At 48.0% G+C, this 16734-nt stretch overlaps 2 protein-coding genes across 13 annotated transcripts in view; one reads left to right on the forward strand and one right to left on the reverse strand.

The window, feature by feature from the left end:
- Nucleotides 1-16734, reverse strand: part of IFT140 (intraflagellar transport 140) — a 248909-nt gene that overhangs the window by 104368 nt on the left and 127807 nt on the right. For 9 of the 11 annotated variants that reach the window (XM_043523716.1, XM_043523714.1, XM_043523715.1 and 6 more), the window contains one exon: nucleotides 13593-13723. The exons of the other annotated variants lie outside the window; for them this stretch is intronic. In XM_043523716.1, the coding sequence (XP_043379651.1) occupies nucleotides 13593-13723 (131 nt within the window). The remainder of the gene's footprint in view (nucleotides 1-13592; nucleotides 13724-16734) is intronic. 11 annotated transcript variants of the gene reach the window in all.
- Nucleotides 1-16734, forward strand: part of TMEM204 (transmembrane protein 204) — a 112847-nt gene that overhangs the window by 69764 nt on the left and 26349 nt on the right. Inside the window, exon 4 of one of the 2 annotated variants that reach the window (XM_043523736.1) lies at nucleotides 89-208. In XM_043523736.1, coding sequence (XP_043379671.1) covers nucleotides 89-185 — 97 coding nt within the window. In that variant the 3' untranslated portion in view covers nucleotides 186-208. Of the gene's footprint in view, nucleotides 1-88; nucleotides 5719-16734 lie in introns of those variants that run through there. The other variant, XM_027834813.3, reaches the window with a different exon arrangement.

The raw sequence follows: 16734 nt of genomic DNA on the forward strand, positions 1-16734 counted from the left end.
CACCTTGTCTTTGGTAGAGTCTAGCACCACGCTGATGAACTCTGTCTCTGGACCAAGACTAATGCTGACTTTGCTCATTTATCAACAGGCCCAGAGCTCGGCACGAGTCCTGCAGCACTTTGACACTGCAAAGGACTTGGGACCTGGAGTGGCCCTTGACAAGCCAGTTGTTGAGGTACGCATAGACCTGGATACTCCGACATCTAGGGTAAGCAGCCACCACTGACATGCATTTGGTGAACACCCTTGGTGCTGCTGCAAGGCCAAAGGAGAGTACCACAAACTGGTAGTGAGTAGTCCCCACCTGGAAACACAGAAAATGTCTGTGCCCTTGGAATATTGATATATGAAAATAGGCATCCTTCAAATCGAGGGTGGCATACCAGTCTCCCAGATCCAGGGAAGGGATAATGGAGGCCAGGGAGACCGTGTGAACCTTCAACTTCCTGAGATATTTGTTGAGGTCCCACAGGTCCAGAATGGGGAGGATACCGCCTTTGACCTTTGGAATGAGAAAACACCGGGAATAGAACCTTTTCCCCTTCGATGAGCAGGGACTTCCTCCACAGCCCCAACTTGTAGAAGGGCCTGTACCTCCTGTTCGAGCAGCTTCTTGTGAGAAGGGTTCCTCAAGAGGGATGGGGAAGGGGGCTGGGAAGGAAGGGTAGAAATAAATGCAGGGTGTACCCCACTGCCACATTGCTGAGGACCCACTGGTCCGTAGTTATTGCGGCCTAAGCAGGAAGGAAAAAAGAAAGCTGGTTGGCAAAACAAAGAGGGGGAGGATCCAGTTTGCAGACTGGGATGTTACCCTCGGGCACATCCTCAAAATGCCCACTTGTTCCCTCGAGGGAAATGGGACAAACCCGACTGCGAGGCTGAGCCCGACTAGTGGCCCTGGCAGAGCTTGTAGTCCTTGCCCTTCTTATGATAGGGCTCTGTGATGGGGTGTACAAACCCCACACTGAGCAACAAGGGCTTAAGGGCTCATTTTGGGCTCAGCCAGCCCCACCCCACCACACCTGCAGCAAATGCTCCATCTGCTAGAGGAATTAAAAGGCAGCGAATTAGCTCAATTGGTGAGCAGCGCTGAAGGTAAGCAGACCTGGAGCACACGGATCCAGCAGAGCAGAGCAGAGCAGAGCAGAGCAGAGCAGAGCAGAGCAGAGCAGAGCAGAGCAGAGCGAAACCTAAAGGCTTTGATGCAGCTGCCCAAAGGGGCCCTCCAGGAGGAAAGGGAGGACCCTCCACAGAGACAAGCTGAGAGGGAAGTATCCTGTGGCCCTGGACAGTGGCGATCTCCTCTGGCTTCCTTGGGTTTTGGATTTTCCCATCAGGTGAAGGCCTTCAACTGAGGTGACCCCAGAGGGAGAGATGAGAGGAAGAGCCCAGGGAGGACAACCTTAAGTAGTCTTGGTTCCCAGGTTACTGGTAGCTAAAAGGGCCCTGGGTTGGAGCCCGGTGGAGTGGGAGGGCCCAGGCTCCCTGTGACATTATTGACATAAACTGTGACCATATAGATCATTGTTGCAATGACTGTTATATATTTGCAGCAAATATTGTACAAAGGTTATCGTGAGAGGTGTCTATAAAAAGGTTAGGATTTTCTGGTTATGATTATGCTATCTGTATGCATGTATAATTTTTGTAGCTGAAATTATGAATATTGGCTATGTAATTGTATCTCAATGTGTTTGATTCTAAGTAGCATTAGTGAAGCATTTGGTTAGCTTCTTGAGAAAGGAATTTGCAGATTAAGTGCCCAATCAAGAAACACTTAACTGACAATGGACCTTGGGAGACTCCAATCCACAAATGAGAAGTCTTCCTGGGACGTTCAAGGTAGCAAGTGAGCAAACTGAGTCATGCATGGACATGTGACTTGCTCAGGTGGCTACAAACTCCATCTTGTTGCTGTGATTTTGCATAGGAGAATAAAGGGGTTTCCGCCCACAAGAGAAAGAATATAAAAGGCCCTGGAAACCCCTCCATTTTGTCTTCAATCCTGCTTCTTACCTCTGGAGGGACTTTGCTACACTGAAGCTCTGAACAAAGGACTGAATGACCCATCCAAGCTGTGGATGTACTCCAGAGACTTGATTTGAACCTGCAGTTTATTCTATCACTGCTGCAAGCCTGAACCAAGAACTTTGCCATTACTGTATGTATTTGATTCCATTTAACCAATTTTCGCTCTCATCTATATTTCTTTCTTTTTATGAATAAACCTTTAGATTTTAGATTCTAAAGGACTGGTAACAGCGTGATATGTAGGTAAGATCTGATTTGTATATTGACCTGGGTCTGGGGCTTGGTCCTTTGGGATTGGGAGAACCTTTTTTTCTCTTACTGGGGTATTGGTTTTCATAACCCATAAGAAGTGGCTGCTGGTGGTGATACTGGGAAACTGGAGTGTTTAAGGGAATTGCTTGTGTGACTTATGGTTAGCCAGTGGGGTAAAACCAAAGTCCTCTCTGTTTGGCTGGTTTGGTGTGCCTTAATAGTAAACGAACTCCGTCTTTGGGCTGTAACTAACCTGCTCTAAGCAATTTGACCTGAATTGATACTCTCAGTTATGTCCCACCAAAGACAGCATCATTACACTCCCCTCCCCACAACCCCCTTGGCAGTCCGGAGTTGTGGCCGTGACCACTAGGCCACAATTCCCAACCAGACCCTGAGAGGAGACCATTACAACTAGTGGAGAACGCTGGCATTCAATCCCACCCCTGAGAGAAGGGGAGATTGACTGACCTAGGTGGCCAAACAGCCTGGTTTAGAACAACATGGCCTCGTCAGCCAGCAATGATGGAGTTGGAACAATTGTTGAAATGGACGACCGAGAACCAGCAGCAGCAGGTGGCACAGCAGCAGCAACTCCTGCAGCAAATGGCCGCTCAGCAGCAGCAACTGGTTTGGGACTTAGGGGCCCAACAACAGGAACAACAGCAAAGGTTAGTTCAACAAGTTCTGGCATTGATGCAGTCCCAGGGGTCCCCCGGAGCTTCCCCATCAGGGGGCCTGGGCCCAAGCCCATGAGCCCCGCTAGTACCTGTGAAGCTCACAAAGATGGGCCCTGAGGATGACCCCAAGGCTTTTCTGACAACATTTGAGCAGGTGGCTATGGCTGCCCAATGATCCCCTGACCAGTGGGCCATCCTGCTGGCACCTTACTTAACGGGACCAGTGCAGGCCATATACCGGGGACTGGATGCAGAGAGCGCCCAAGACTGACCTCAGGTCAGAGCGGCCATCTTGGACTACCTCGACATTACTTAGGAGACCTTCTTCCAGAGGTTCTGGGAGGAAAGGGACCCTCCAGGGGCCTGACCCCGGATTGTCAACCAGAAACTGCGAGACCTATGTTGGAGATGGCTAAAGCCCGGAGGGCAGACCAGAGTAGAGGTGGCTGAAATCATCCTGGTGGAGCAGTTTGCCCAAATCCTCCCGAAAGGGGGTAGGGACTGGGTACGCAGACATCAAAAAGAGTCACTTACCAATGCTGTGAGATTGATGGAAAACTATCTGGCAGCTGAGACGGCTCTAACCCCCACTTCTGAGCCATGGCTTGACACCAGAGGGGCCCCTTGACAGAAGGGGGAAGCCAGCCAGGGGAGACAGAAACTAGACAGGGTGCTGCACAAGGCCCCCACTTATCAGCGGTCCAGCCAGCCCTTTAGCCCAGGGCTAGGAGCCCAAGAGAAGCCCCAGGCCCTCCAATCCCAGCCCGAACATAAAATCTGGGGTCCTCAAGCAATTGCTCTGCCCAGAAGCAAGGAAGAACGAGGGGGCCAAGCACCTGGGGGAAGACATTTCCCGAGGCCTGGGTCCCAACCAGCAGTCTCGGGGCTAACCATGGGAGCCTGTTTCTCCTGTGGGCATCCGGTCCACCATTATCAGGAATGCCCCTATATGGAGTGCAGCTATGGGCAAGTATGGATGGTAGAAAGCCGTGCCTGGAAGTGCACCCCAGCAAAATTAACAGTTCCTGTACAAATAAATGGAACTGAGGTAATAGGTTTAGTAGACTTTGGGTGTGGGCAAACCCTGGTCTGGGACAACCTGGTCCCCAACCCTGAAGCCCCCAGAGAGACCATCTTCCTGCAGTGCATTCACAGGGATATTAAACCCTATCCCATTGCCCGGGTAGAGGTCATCACAGGGGACAACACGAGGCCCCTCGTAACAGGGCTAGCCCCAACCCTAGCCTACCCTGTTATCTTGGGTCAGTACTGGGAACACTTTTCAGACCCATTGAGGGGATGTAGACCTGTTCCCGGGAGCCCGGATGAAGCATCTGAAGGAACCAGGGCAGGCAGGGAACCCCAGTCCGTGACCCTGGCGGGAGTAGATGAGGAGCAGGACCCCGAGGAGGGGGTTTCCCACCAAGAGGGAGTGCTGCCGGAAGATCCACCCAATCAGGAGACGTTACCAACTCCACTCCTGGAAAGGGAGTTACTGACCCGAGAGACGGATTTTGTGAAGGACCAGAGGGAGGGTGAGACTTTGACCCATGTTTGTGAACAACTCCCAGTGATTAATGGTGAGGTCGTAGATCCCCACCGGGATGCACAGTACCCCCACTTTGAGCTCCAAAAGGAACGATTATATCGGCTGGAAAAAGGACCACTGGACAGAGGAAATCCATTCACAACTCCTTGTCCCTCGGCCACACTGGCGAGAAGTCATGCGATTGGCCCATGCCATCCCCTCCGCAGGCCACCTTGGACAGGAGAAAACTCTGGCACGATCTTAGACCGCTTCTCCTGGCCTGGCGTACATCAAGAAGTTAAACTTCTGTGACTCCTGCCTGGAATGCTAGCAAGTCAGGCCAAAAGGTGGATGAAAGCCCTCCTCATCCCTCTCCCTGTCATCAGTGTCCCCTTCGAACGAACTGGGATAGACCTTGTCGACCCCCTGGAAAAGAGTGCCAATGGATACAAACACCTATTGGTGATAGTTGATTATGCGACTCATTATCTGGAGGAAATCCCACTCTGTAACACCAATGCTGTCATAAACATACAGATAAGGGTAGCATAAAATCTCTCCTGGGCAGTTGTACTGAATCTTTACCTGTAAGGGGTTAAGAAGCTCAAATAATCTGGTTGGCAACTGACCAAAAGGACCAATAAGGAAAGAAGATACTTTCAGATCTGGTCAGATGTACGGGAGGTTTTGTTTGTGCTCTCTTTGTTTGTTCCCTCTCCGGACTGAGAGAGAGACCAGGCAGATACAACATCTCCTGAAAACATATCTGAAATAATCCATCTAAGGTTACAAACATTGTAAGTAAGGCAAGGAAATGCGTTAGATTATTTTTTGTTTTAGCTTGTGAATTTTCCCTATGCTAAGAGGTAGTTTTATTCCTGTTTTTGTAACTGTGAAGCTGAGTCCAGAGGGGAGTCCTCTGCGTTTTAAATCTTTTTATTACCTTGTAAAGTTACCTTCCATCCTTATTTTGCAGGTGTGATTCTTTTACTTTTTTCTTTATAATAAAGTTCTTCTTTTAAGAACCTGATTGATTTTAGTGTCCTAAAGATAAAAGGTCTGGTCTATACTTACATTAAAGGCAATTAGTTGGTATATTATTCTCAAGCTTCCCCAGAAAAGGGGGTGAAGGGGCTTGGGGGGATATTTTGGGGGAATAGGGATTCCAAGTGATACGTCCCTGAATTTTTGTTTAAATCACTTGGTGGTGGCAGCAATACCATCCAAGGACAAGGAAAGGAATTTGTGCCTTGGAGAAGTTTTTAACGTAAACTGGTAGAATATAAGCTTAGGGGGTCTTTCATGCGGGTCCCCACATCTGTACCCCAGAGTTCAGAGTGGGGAGGGAACCCTGATAAATGCAAAGACTATTGCCACGGAACTTTTGAAAGTCTTTGCTCAAGTAGGAGTTCCCAAGGAGATTCTGACTGACCAAAGCACCAATTTCACATTCCACTTGATGAAACAGGTCTGTGAGCTTTTGAGAATAAAGAGCCTCTGTACCTCCATTTATCACCCGGAAACAGATGGCCTGGTTGAACACATCAACAGAACCCTGAAGCAGATGCTGAAAAGGTTTATCCCAGATGCCCTCCACCACTGGGATTAGCTGCTCCCCCACCCCTCCTGTTTGCCATTTGGGAAGTCCCACAATCCTCATTCAAGCTCCTATATGGGAGACGGCCTCGGGGAATCCTTGACCTAGTCTGGGAGATGTGGGAAGGACAAACTCCAAGAACTCAGAATGTCCTACAGTACATGCTGAGACTCAGGGGGAGACTTGAGGCTCCAGGACAGAGTTCCTGGCTATCTTCGAGGAGGAAAAAATGGTGGCGAGAGCCTCCCTCTAGCGTTCGTGGGTTTGTTGGGTGGGGAGGAGGTTTTCTTTAGCTACAGTTCGTGGGTTTGTTGGGTGGTGAGGAGGTTTTCTTTAGCCACAGCTGTGGCTAAAGAAAACCTAAAACCTCCTCACCACCCAACAAACCCAAGAACGCTAGAGCAGCTGTGGCTAAAGAAAACCTCCTCACCACCCAACAAACCCACGAATGCTAGAGGGAGGTTCTCGCCACTATTTTTTCCTCCTTGAAGATAACCAGGAACTCTGTCCTGGAGTCCTCGGGCAGTGCATCCACGAATTTGGCAATAGACTGCCAAACATTAAAATCATATCTGCCAAGGAGGGCCTGGTGTTTAGCCACGCTGAGCTGGAAGCTGGCACATGAATAAACCTTCCTCCCAACAAGTCAAGCCTCTTGCCGTCTTTATTTCTGGGAGTCAGGCTTGGTTGCCCTGTCTATCTCTCTCGTTGACCACAGATACCATGAGGGAGTTTGGGGCAGGGTGAATGTACAAATATTCTGATCCCATAGCAGGGACACCTTGGATGGGGCTACCATGGCCAGGATGTCGAACAGGCCATCGGAGGGTTCTGCTAACTCCCCCACCTGTAAGACCAGGCTTGCTGCCACCCTCTTTAGCAGCTCCTGATGTGCCTTAGCATCATCCTGAAGCACTGACTAGGATGGTTCTGCCACTGCCTCATCAAACGATGATGATGAGGCAGGGGCCGGGGGAAGAGTGGGCGCCACTTCCACCTCTTCCTTAGTCTCCACCCCGGTAGAAGGCTCCTGGGCACTGCGCTCCGACCCTGCGTCCGATGCCAGGGGAGGACAGGAGACAGTCACCAATCACCTGTCTGATGCGCCTGACACAGAGCGCTGGACGAGAGTCCCAGGTGCCCACGGAAACCCCCATGGGTTCCAGAACTGCCATGGGGGACACCACTAGCCCTGGGGCCAAGCACTAGTCGGCAATACCAGAGGAGCTCCTCCGTGCTTGGCTGAGAGCGACTGGCTCGAAGGGCCCAGTGCCTCCTCCTCTTAGTTCGAAGAGGGTGAGTGACACTAATGAGGCTTCAGAGTCCTCTTCCTGACGGCTTCTTCAGATTCCTTGGCTCCCCTGCAGAAAAATGGGGGAGTAAAAGAAATCTGTGGGGAACACACGCCCCTCCCACAGCAGCCCGGGTGTGTCTGCTTCAGAGGTAAAAGTAAGCTGGTACGCCCCAGTACGGTGTACCGGCAAGAGTCAGTGCACCGTACTGGGGCAGCCCGGCTTCCCTAGGGGGCAATTTAAAGGGCCTGGGGCTCCCAGCAGTGGCTGGAGCCCCAGGCCCTTTACATTGCCTCCAGAGCCCCGCTGCTGGAGCCCTAGGGTAGCAGCTGCGGGGCTCCGGTGGCTATTTAAAGGGCCTGGGGCTCCTCTGCTTCTACCACCCCAGCCCTTTAAATAGCCGCCAGAGCCCCGCCGCCACTACTCCAGGGGCTATTTAAAGGACCTGGGCAGTAGAAGCAGGGGAGCCCTGGGCCCTTTAAATAGCTGCCGGAGCCCCGGGCTGCTACTGCTACCCTGGTGGGAGGGGAGGGAGCACTTACCTTACAGGGTGGGCTGGGGCTGGCTCTGACCCTCTCAGCCCCACCCCTTCTGCCCTAGGCCCCGCCCCTTCCAGGGGCCAGAGCTGGCACCAGTGTACAGGTAAGTCACTCGACTTACTTTCACCCCTGGTCTGCTTGGAGCAGCCAACAGCAGAGAGCAGATCACAGCAGGGGGGAGGAGAGAGGCTGGGCGTGTGTCTGTGTGTGTGTCTGTGTGTGTGTGCGCGCGTGTGTCCGTGTCCACCGAGAGATGTTAAGGGGGTGGGGCTGGGCACCTGCCTGCGAATGAATGAGAGAGACTTACTGTTGCATCCTGAGCTTAGAGATGTAGGGCTGTGTGAAGCGGGCTCTGTCCCTGAGGCAGAGCAGAAATGTAACAACTATACAGGCAGGCTGCTAATGTTAGTTAATTGTTCCCATTCCATTCCCAATTGTTCCATTGTTAGTTAATTGTTCCCATTCTTAGTCAAGTTCCCATTCTTAGTCAATTAAGTCAACTAAGTCTTTACCTTGCCTGAGCGGTGTAAAGAAGCCTTATTGTAAATGACAGTAACAAAATCCTCAGCTAGGAAGGTCTAGGTGCTTTCTCACTTTTTCCCTGTGCCAGAGAGGCACAATGGGGTTAGATTACAGCTCAGGATCTATTTTACTTATCCATTTTAAAAAAATGCAGGACAATTATTAGCAAAACTGTAGGACTTTCTTGTGTGAAAGTCTGAGCAATTTAAAGCGACATTCTATTTTACAGAACACCAAAATAAAAGTAATGTAATTTAAATGAAAATCCAGGATCCTAACTGGAACGCAGAATCTTAGTTACCAAGTATTTGTAACTTAACTTTCATGTGTTTAGGAAATGCTGAAGTTATTGTGATTTTTTTTTCTGTAAGGTAGTTTTAATAAATTGGATTATTTTGACAAATAAAATATGCAGAATTTTGCATTTTTTGGTGCAGAATTTGAATTTTTTGGCACAGAGTTCCGCCAGGAGTAAAATCTAACAGTGAACGGAAGAGACTTGGTTTGACTGACTTCTCATCTTCCCTCTGGTATCACCTCTTCTTGGAGATGGGTAATGATGATTAACTTTTTGCAAACAAAGTCAGCACAGAGGGAGCTGTGTTCAGGAAAAGAACCAAGGACTCCAACTGCAGTGACTAACCTCAGTGTCTGTCACAGTTATGAGGCTAGCTGCCTGTTCGTCTGCCTCTGTTTTCTCTGAGGGTATGTCTACACAGCAAATGAAGGTATAACTGGAGCTAGTATGGGTAACAATAGAGTAAAGATATGGTTGCACAGGCTGCAGTGCAGACACAGAACCCAAGTATGTGCCCAGGGCCTCCAGTAGCACTCAGGCAGCTTGCCCATACTACCATGTCTTTACTACTATTGCTATTCAGGCTAACTAGATTAAAGCTGGCATGGGTATGCCTATCTGCATTAGAACAACATCTTCACTTGCAGTGCGCACTCAACTCAGTGATCAGCCTTTTGCCTTACCTGCCTTTGGGTGGAATCTCACAGTTCTTCCATTCTTAGACCATACCTGAGTACATCACCCAGATTATACCAATCACTGAACACCCTGCAGGTCTGGCACCTGTGTTCAGAGGTGGCAGGTTTGTAGAAATTTTGGTGGTGCCCAGAACCCGCACCCCCCCCAAACTCCGTCCCCCACCTGCCTAAGGCTCTGGGAGGGAGTTTGGGTGGGGGGAGGAGGTCTGGGGTGCAGGCCCTGGGCTGGGGATTAGGGTGCAGGATGCAGGCTCTGGGAGGGAATTTGGGTGGGGGAGGGGGTCTGGGGTGCAGACTCTGGGATGGAGTTTGGATGTTGGGTATAGGCTCTGGGCTGGGGATGGGGGTGCAGGAGGGGGTGAGGGGTGCAGGCTCTGGGATGGCATTTGGATGGAGGCTCTGGGCTGGGGGTGTAGGAGGGGGTGAGGGGTGCACGCTCTGGGAGGGAGTTTGGGCTTGGAGGGGGTGCAGAGGGAGGGGGTGCAGGCTCTGGGAGGGAGTTTAGGGTCAGGAGGGGGTGTGTGGGAAGGGGGAGGGGGTGTAGGCTCTGGGAGGGAGTTTGGGGATAGGAGGGGGTGCAGGGGTGAGGGCTGTGGGGCTGAGGATGAGAGGTTTGGGGTGTGGGAGGGGGCTCAGGGCTGGGGCAGAGGATTAGGGTGCGGGGGGATGAGGGCTCTGGCTGGGGCTGAGGGGTTTGGGGGATTGGAGAGGCTCAGGGCTAGGGTAAAAGGGCAGGGTAAGGGCAGCCTGCCCTGCCATTAGTGAATGGGGGGCATTAGGACCCTGCAGCAGCAGTTGATGCGGGGACAGCAGAGAGAGTCAGCGTGAGGTGGGGGCCGGGGAGGTGAGTGGGGGCCGCAAGTGGGGGCCAGAGGACATTCGGGGGATGTGCGGGGAGGCGGCAGGCGGGGCCAGGGGAGAGACCCGGCCCCAAACATTGGTTGAGCCAGGCCCCCGGGCCCTGAATATTGCTGGAGCCCAGGCACCATGAGTGTATATAACTCACCGCCCCTGCCTGTGTTTGCTGCTTTGTTTCAGGCCTCAGATGTGAAGCCTCCTGGTGCCTGAGACCTGCTCCACACACAGTTTTTGTATCAATGTGAATTTTTTGGCTAACTGGATGTTTGGGGTTTTTTTTTTTTTTTAACTGAAATAGTTATCTGGTCCAATCCCAAGTGTGGACACAGTAATATGGGTATAAAGGTGTCTAAGGGCATGTCTACACTACAGCCACTATAGAGGCATAGCCACATTGGTGCAACTGTGCCACTGTAGCGTAGAAGCTTCCTCCATCAACGAAAGGGTCTTTTCTATCGAAGTAGTTAATTCACCTCTCTAAGAGATGGTAGGGGTGGGGGGGTTGTACCACTTTAACTATTTGTGTGTGCAGACAAGGCCTGAGGGTTTAACATGCGAAGTTAAATTGAATTAATTTAAGATGTGTAATTAAAGGGAATTAAGTGCATTAATTAAAGCACATTAAACCTTTGTGAGGGCACTCATATTCAGAAATAAAATAAGAGACTGTAGTCACGTCTACATTACAAGTATTACAGCAGCATAGCTATGTAGCTATGCTGGCATAATCCTGTAGTACACACAGCCTACACCAATGGAAGGGGTTTTTTCCATCGGTGTAGGAATGCCACCTCCCTGAGTGATGGTAGCTAGGTCACGAGAAGCATTCGTCCATCAACATAGCTGAATCTATGCTGGAGGCTAGCTTGGCATACAGTTATGTGGATCAGGGTTTGTTTTCTCACACCCCAGACCAATGTAGCTATATAGACTTAACTTTTAAATGTAGATCAGGCCTGTTTTTCCCAGTCTGAGGGAGAATCCACCAGGGCCTGTTCAAGAGAATGTACTTACAATGACTGCTTCATTGTTTGGGCAGTTAGATCCACATTGGGTTTTAATCAATGGCTTCACAACGGTGTTTCACCTTTAGGGGAGGATGTTGAAACAGTCTGACCACCTTTGTCAGGGTATGTCTATACTTCAAGCTGCGGGTGTGAGTTCCATCTCAAAGAGACATACTTGCACTAGCCTAATTGATCTAGCAACACAAAAAACAGACTGTAGTCATGGCAGTGTGACCAACAGAAGGGGCTGGCCTCCCAGAGCATGTACCTGTCCAAAGCCAAAGGCATATACTCAGGACTGCTAGCCCCATCCGCTGGCTGCGCTGCCACGGCCACATTCTATTTTTACCCCATGAGCTCCATCACAGCTAGCACGAGTATGTCTCCCTGCACTGGGAATCACACTCTCAGTCTAAACATCACCATCTTAGAAGTCAAGCACACAAATAACATTTTGAGATACAGACTGAAATATGCAATTAATACAGAGACTTATAGTCATATTTCATCAGTCTCACTTTCTTTTTACTTGCTCCTTGTGCACATGCAGGCCAAGTGGATTAAGCTAGCCAGAAGACAAGGAAGTACAGGGCCAACAGGACTGGGCAGTGAGGCGGTGAAAAGCACCCACTAAACCAGGGCAGGCTGGAGACTGAATTAGACAACGGACTGGTTACTCCATGTTTATATTGAATAATCCTGTCAGAAGCAAGGAGTTAAACAGACTCCTTTATCTGCACTCACTCATCAAATATAAAATTCACTGCATTTCAACATCAACTGTACAAATCACAATTTTCAATGCCTCCTAAACAGCATTGCAAGTTTCATTAGCACATTATCTATCTGACACTGCACTACTTTTAGTCTGTCCTGTATGAGTGGGTTTTTTTTGTTTGTTTTTTTTTAAATACCAGGAACAATAAACATTTATATAGATAAAAGCTAACGATAGCACAAATGCAGATAAACACTTAGCCAAGCAGCAAACACTAAGGATACATCTACACTGCAGCTGGGAGGTATAATTCTCCACTCAGATAGACATACATGCGCCAGCTCATTCAGAGCTAGCGTGCTAAAAATAGCAGTGTGGCTATGGTGGCATGGGCAGTGGTTCAGACTAGCCACCTGAGTACAAACCCATCAGAGGCCCTAGGTATGTATTCAGGTGACTCACATGAGCTGCCATGGCCTCACTGCTATTTTTAGCATATTAGCTCAGACAGAGCTAGTGCAGGTATGTCTATGCAAACTGGAAATTACACTTCTCAGCTGCAATATAGACATACATGTAGTGTCTTACCCATTTAGGTCACGGGTTCAAACCCAGCTCAGTAGCAATCAAGAGGTCTGATTTGATGGCCGTTTGGTGGCCTATGCAAAATGAGTTCTGTTCTTGATGGAAAAGTGCCCATACCTCTTGCACAAAACTAAACAAAATGTGTACCGTCATTGGGGATCTGAGCAAAGAGATCAATGAATGAACAAGCCATAAAGACAGATCTGCCCTCTGATCCAGAGAGGTGGTTCCTCTATGTTGAAGTTGAGACACAATGAGGGAGCCAGCACTGCTGCAGCTGCTTACTCAGTACTCAGGCTGCAAATAGGAGACTTCTTGAGGTGTGTCAAAATCAGCGATTTTCACAAGTACTAAACTCAGCATTTTTTTAAAAAACAGAGAGGTGTTGTGGTCTAGTGGATTGAGCACAGCGCAGTAACCCAGGAATGCCCGCATTTTTATCTTGGCTTTGCCAATGACTTTTTGCACAGCCTTGGACAAGTCAATCACTTTCTATGCTTCACTTCCACCATCTGTAAAATGGAGCTAACACTTACTTGCATACCTCAGGCATTTACATACCACCAAGATCAGGGCCATATAAAATCCTAGGTAGATTCACAATACCTGTGAGGGTTAATTAATGTTCGCATAGTGCTTTGAAAACAAAGCATGACCATAAATGCTAAGTATCAGTGTAAAGGGAAAGAGAAAACAGAGGCCTCACCAGTAATTATTTTTCTCTTCTACATATGCAACAGGGATAAATGTGGTTATCAACAAAATGTTCCACTAAAAGGTGGAGAAAGGAAGCCCGAACAAGATTTATCCACACACAGTTTTTGTCCCGATTTAAGTAAAATCAGTTAAAAAAACAAACTTAGTTAAATCAGAGCAACTCGCTAATTTGTGCAGGGTTCTTCCAGCATCAAGGAATGGCTTGTTTTGGTAAATTAGATTCCTATCCTAAAGCCACAAGCCAGACTTTCCAAAATGAAGTTTTCTTACTTTTCAGGCTCTTCTCCAGAGTAGGAAGGCACGGCTCCACCATCCCCTTGTCCAGCCTTGAAATCAAAGAATTTGACTGTGTCCATTTCAACATCATAGAAACAGATCTTAGAGTCAAGACTCTCATCAGCCTATGGCAGGGGAAAAGAGAAGGAGTTAGAGCCAGCAGTAGAAGAGACCAGCACGGTAAAATTCAGCTGGCCTATAAAGGCAGCCCACAGGCCAGCCAGCAGCACAGGAGCCAACAAACACCTGAAAACAAAGGAGTCCGAGTGGGGGATTTGGGGGTGGGAGGGCAGTTTTTGTTTGTTTGGTTTTGGGGGTTCTTTTTTCCTTCTTCACAGTAGATTAGCAGGGAAGGCTATGGCAGCTATAGAGGTGACCCAAGGAATGGAAGAGTTAGTGAATATGACTGGATATGGAAGTTGTGGGGATGTACATTATTCTGGAGAGGGTACTGGAAAGGTGCTTTGTTTGTATGAAGTGCCACCTGATAGAGCTGATGGAAAAGAAGATCTGAGGTTTGGAGTTGCAGCTAGAAACCTAGAGTTTCAAAGGAGATTTGAGCAGGTGATGGAGAGAAAGAGAGAGGAGGCTGAAAGGAAACTTCATGAATTGCAGATGCATGCTGGACGAGGGAACTGTGAGGGTAGACTGCTGGATGAAGAAAGTGGACAGTGGAAGCATGTGACTTCGAGAATAAGGCAGAGGAAAAACCAGCTAGTGAAGGAGAAACAGAGCTGAGGAACAGGCTTGCTGAATTGGAAAATGAAGGGGAGAGGCAGGCAGTAACAGAAGATGGGAGAGCAAGGAAGAAGAGAAGAGAGGCTAGTCCTACAAGAAGAGGGGAAGAGACAATAGAGCTAGCCAGAGTTCAGAGACCCAGGAGGATAGAGGACAACTTGTAGAAGATTGCAAGTGAGAACAGACAACAAGAAGACTTGCAGCCAGAAAGAACAAAAGAGGGAAGGCCGGACAATCATGCCAACAACAAGAAGAGGCAAGTCTACATAACTGGGGACTCCCTACTAAGAACAACAGGCCTGTCACCAGAGCTGATCTGGAGAACAGAAGGGTGTGCTGTCTGCCAGGAGCTAAGATATGGGATGTGTCCTAAGACAGAAGAGGATCCTAATGGGAGTAGGAAAGAATCCATTGACTGTCTTTCATGTGGGAACAAATGATACTGCTAGATTCTTGCTCAGACACAGCTAGGAAAACTATGCCAGGCTGGGGAAGGTGCTGAAAGAAATGAACACTCAGGTGATCTTCAGAGGGATTCTACCTGTCCCTAGAAGAGGAGAGCGAAGACAAGACAAGATTATGATGATCAACAGATGGCTCAACTAATGGTGCTATAAAGAGGGCTTTGGGACATTCCACTATTGGGAGGCATTAACAGACAGAAGACTGTTCTCATAGGATGGGCATCCATCCATGTAGGAAGGGCAACAGACTTCTAGGATGGAGGTTTGCACAACTCATTAAAAGAGCTTTAAACTAGGAATTCGGCTAAGACAGTTGGGAGATGCTCATGTAATATCCACACCTGATTTTAATATTGAGAGGAAGGAAAATCAAGTAAAAGCGAATATAGCAATGGAGAAAGGAAAAACAGAGGGTAGGAGAACAGATGACAGAAAGAAAGATAGTGCCAATACCAATGACAGTAACAGTCAAATAGGCAACACTGATAGTAAAATGACTGTACGTAAATGGGCGAGGAATCTGGGTGAAGCCAAGCAGAAACAAGAAAGATGCCTGTACACAAATGCAAGGGGCCTGGGTAACAAAATGGAGGAACTAGAACTACTGGTGCGGTAAGTGAAATCAGATATTATAGGGATAATGAAAACATGGTAGAAAGTAGTTATGACTGGAATACATATATTGAAGGATATGTGCTGTTCAGGAAAGACAAAAATAAAGGTAAAGATGGTGGAGTAGCATTGTATATTAGTGATGAGGAAGACTTAAAGAAATTAGAAATGATGGAATGGATAAAATGAAATCAGTTTAGGTCAAAATCACTATGGGAAAAATGGTAACAGAGGCTCCACTGGAATAGTGCTTGGGGGTGCTACAAACCCCCAGGACCCGATTTGAATATGAAGAGAGGCCGCTAATATTTTTAATGAAATAAAAGGTACTGGGAATTATGCGATTATGGGAGACTTTAATTTCCCGATATAAATTGGAGGACTAGTGCTACTAATAAATGTAAGACGCAGATATTCCTGGATGTGATAGCCAACAGATTTCTTCACCAAATAGTCACTGAACCAACAAGAGGTGATGCCATTTTAGATTTAGTATTGGTAAGTAGCGAGGACCTCATAGAAGAACTGGATATACAGAACAACCTTAATTTGAATGATCATAAGTTAATTCAATTTAAACTAAATGGAAGGATAAACAAAAATAGGTCTGCAACTAGGGTGCTTGATTTCAAAAGAGCAAACTTCAAACAATTAAGGGAATTAGTTAGGGAAATGGACAGGCCTGAAGAACTCAAGGATCTGAATGTGGAGGAGGCTTGAAATGATTTAAGTTAACGTTGCAGAAACTATTTGAAGCCTGTATCCCAAGCAAAGAGAAACATTTGTAGGGAAGAATTGCAGACCAAACTGGATGAACAAGTGTTCCAAACAGATTATTAATAAAAAGCCTACAAGGCAAAGAAGAAGGGATAGATCAGCAAGGAAAGCTATCTCCTGGTGGTCAGAAAGTCCAGGGGAAAAATGAGAATTGCCAAAAGCCAAGAGAATTGGACCTGGCAAAGGAAATTAAAACCAATAGTTAAAAGTTCTTTAGACATAACAAATAAAAAGAAAGCAATGAAAGAAGTGGGACTGCTAAACACTGATGTTGGGATGGAGATTAAAGATAATCTAGATATGACCCAACACCTACATGAATACTTTGCCTCAGTTTTTAATAAAGGTAATGAGGAACTTGAGGGCAGTGGCAGGGTGGCTAATAGGAACAAGGATATGGAAGCAGAAATTACCACATACGAGGCGGAAGCCAAACTCAAACAGCTTAATGGGACCAAATGGGGGAACCTGGATAATCTCCATCCAAAAACATTAAAGGAACTGGCACAAGAAACTGCAAACCCCAAAGCAAGTTTTTTTTATGA

The sequence above is a fragment of the Chelonia mydas genome, chromosome 10 (assembly GCF_015237465.2).
Source record: "Chelonia mydas isolate rCheMyd1 chromosome 10, rCheMyd1.pri.v2, whole genome shotgun sequence".
Lineage (NCBI taxonomy): Eukaryota > Metazoa > Chordata > Testudines > Cheloniidae > Chelonia > Chelonia mydas.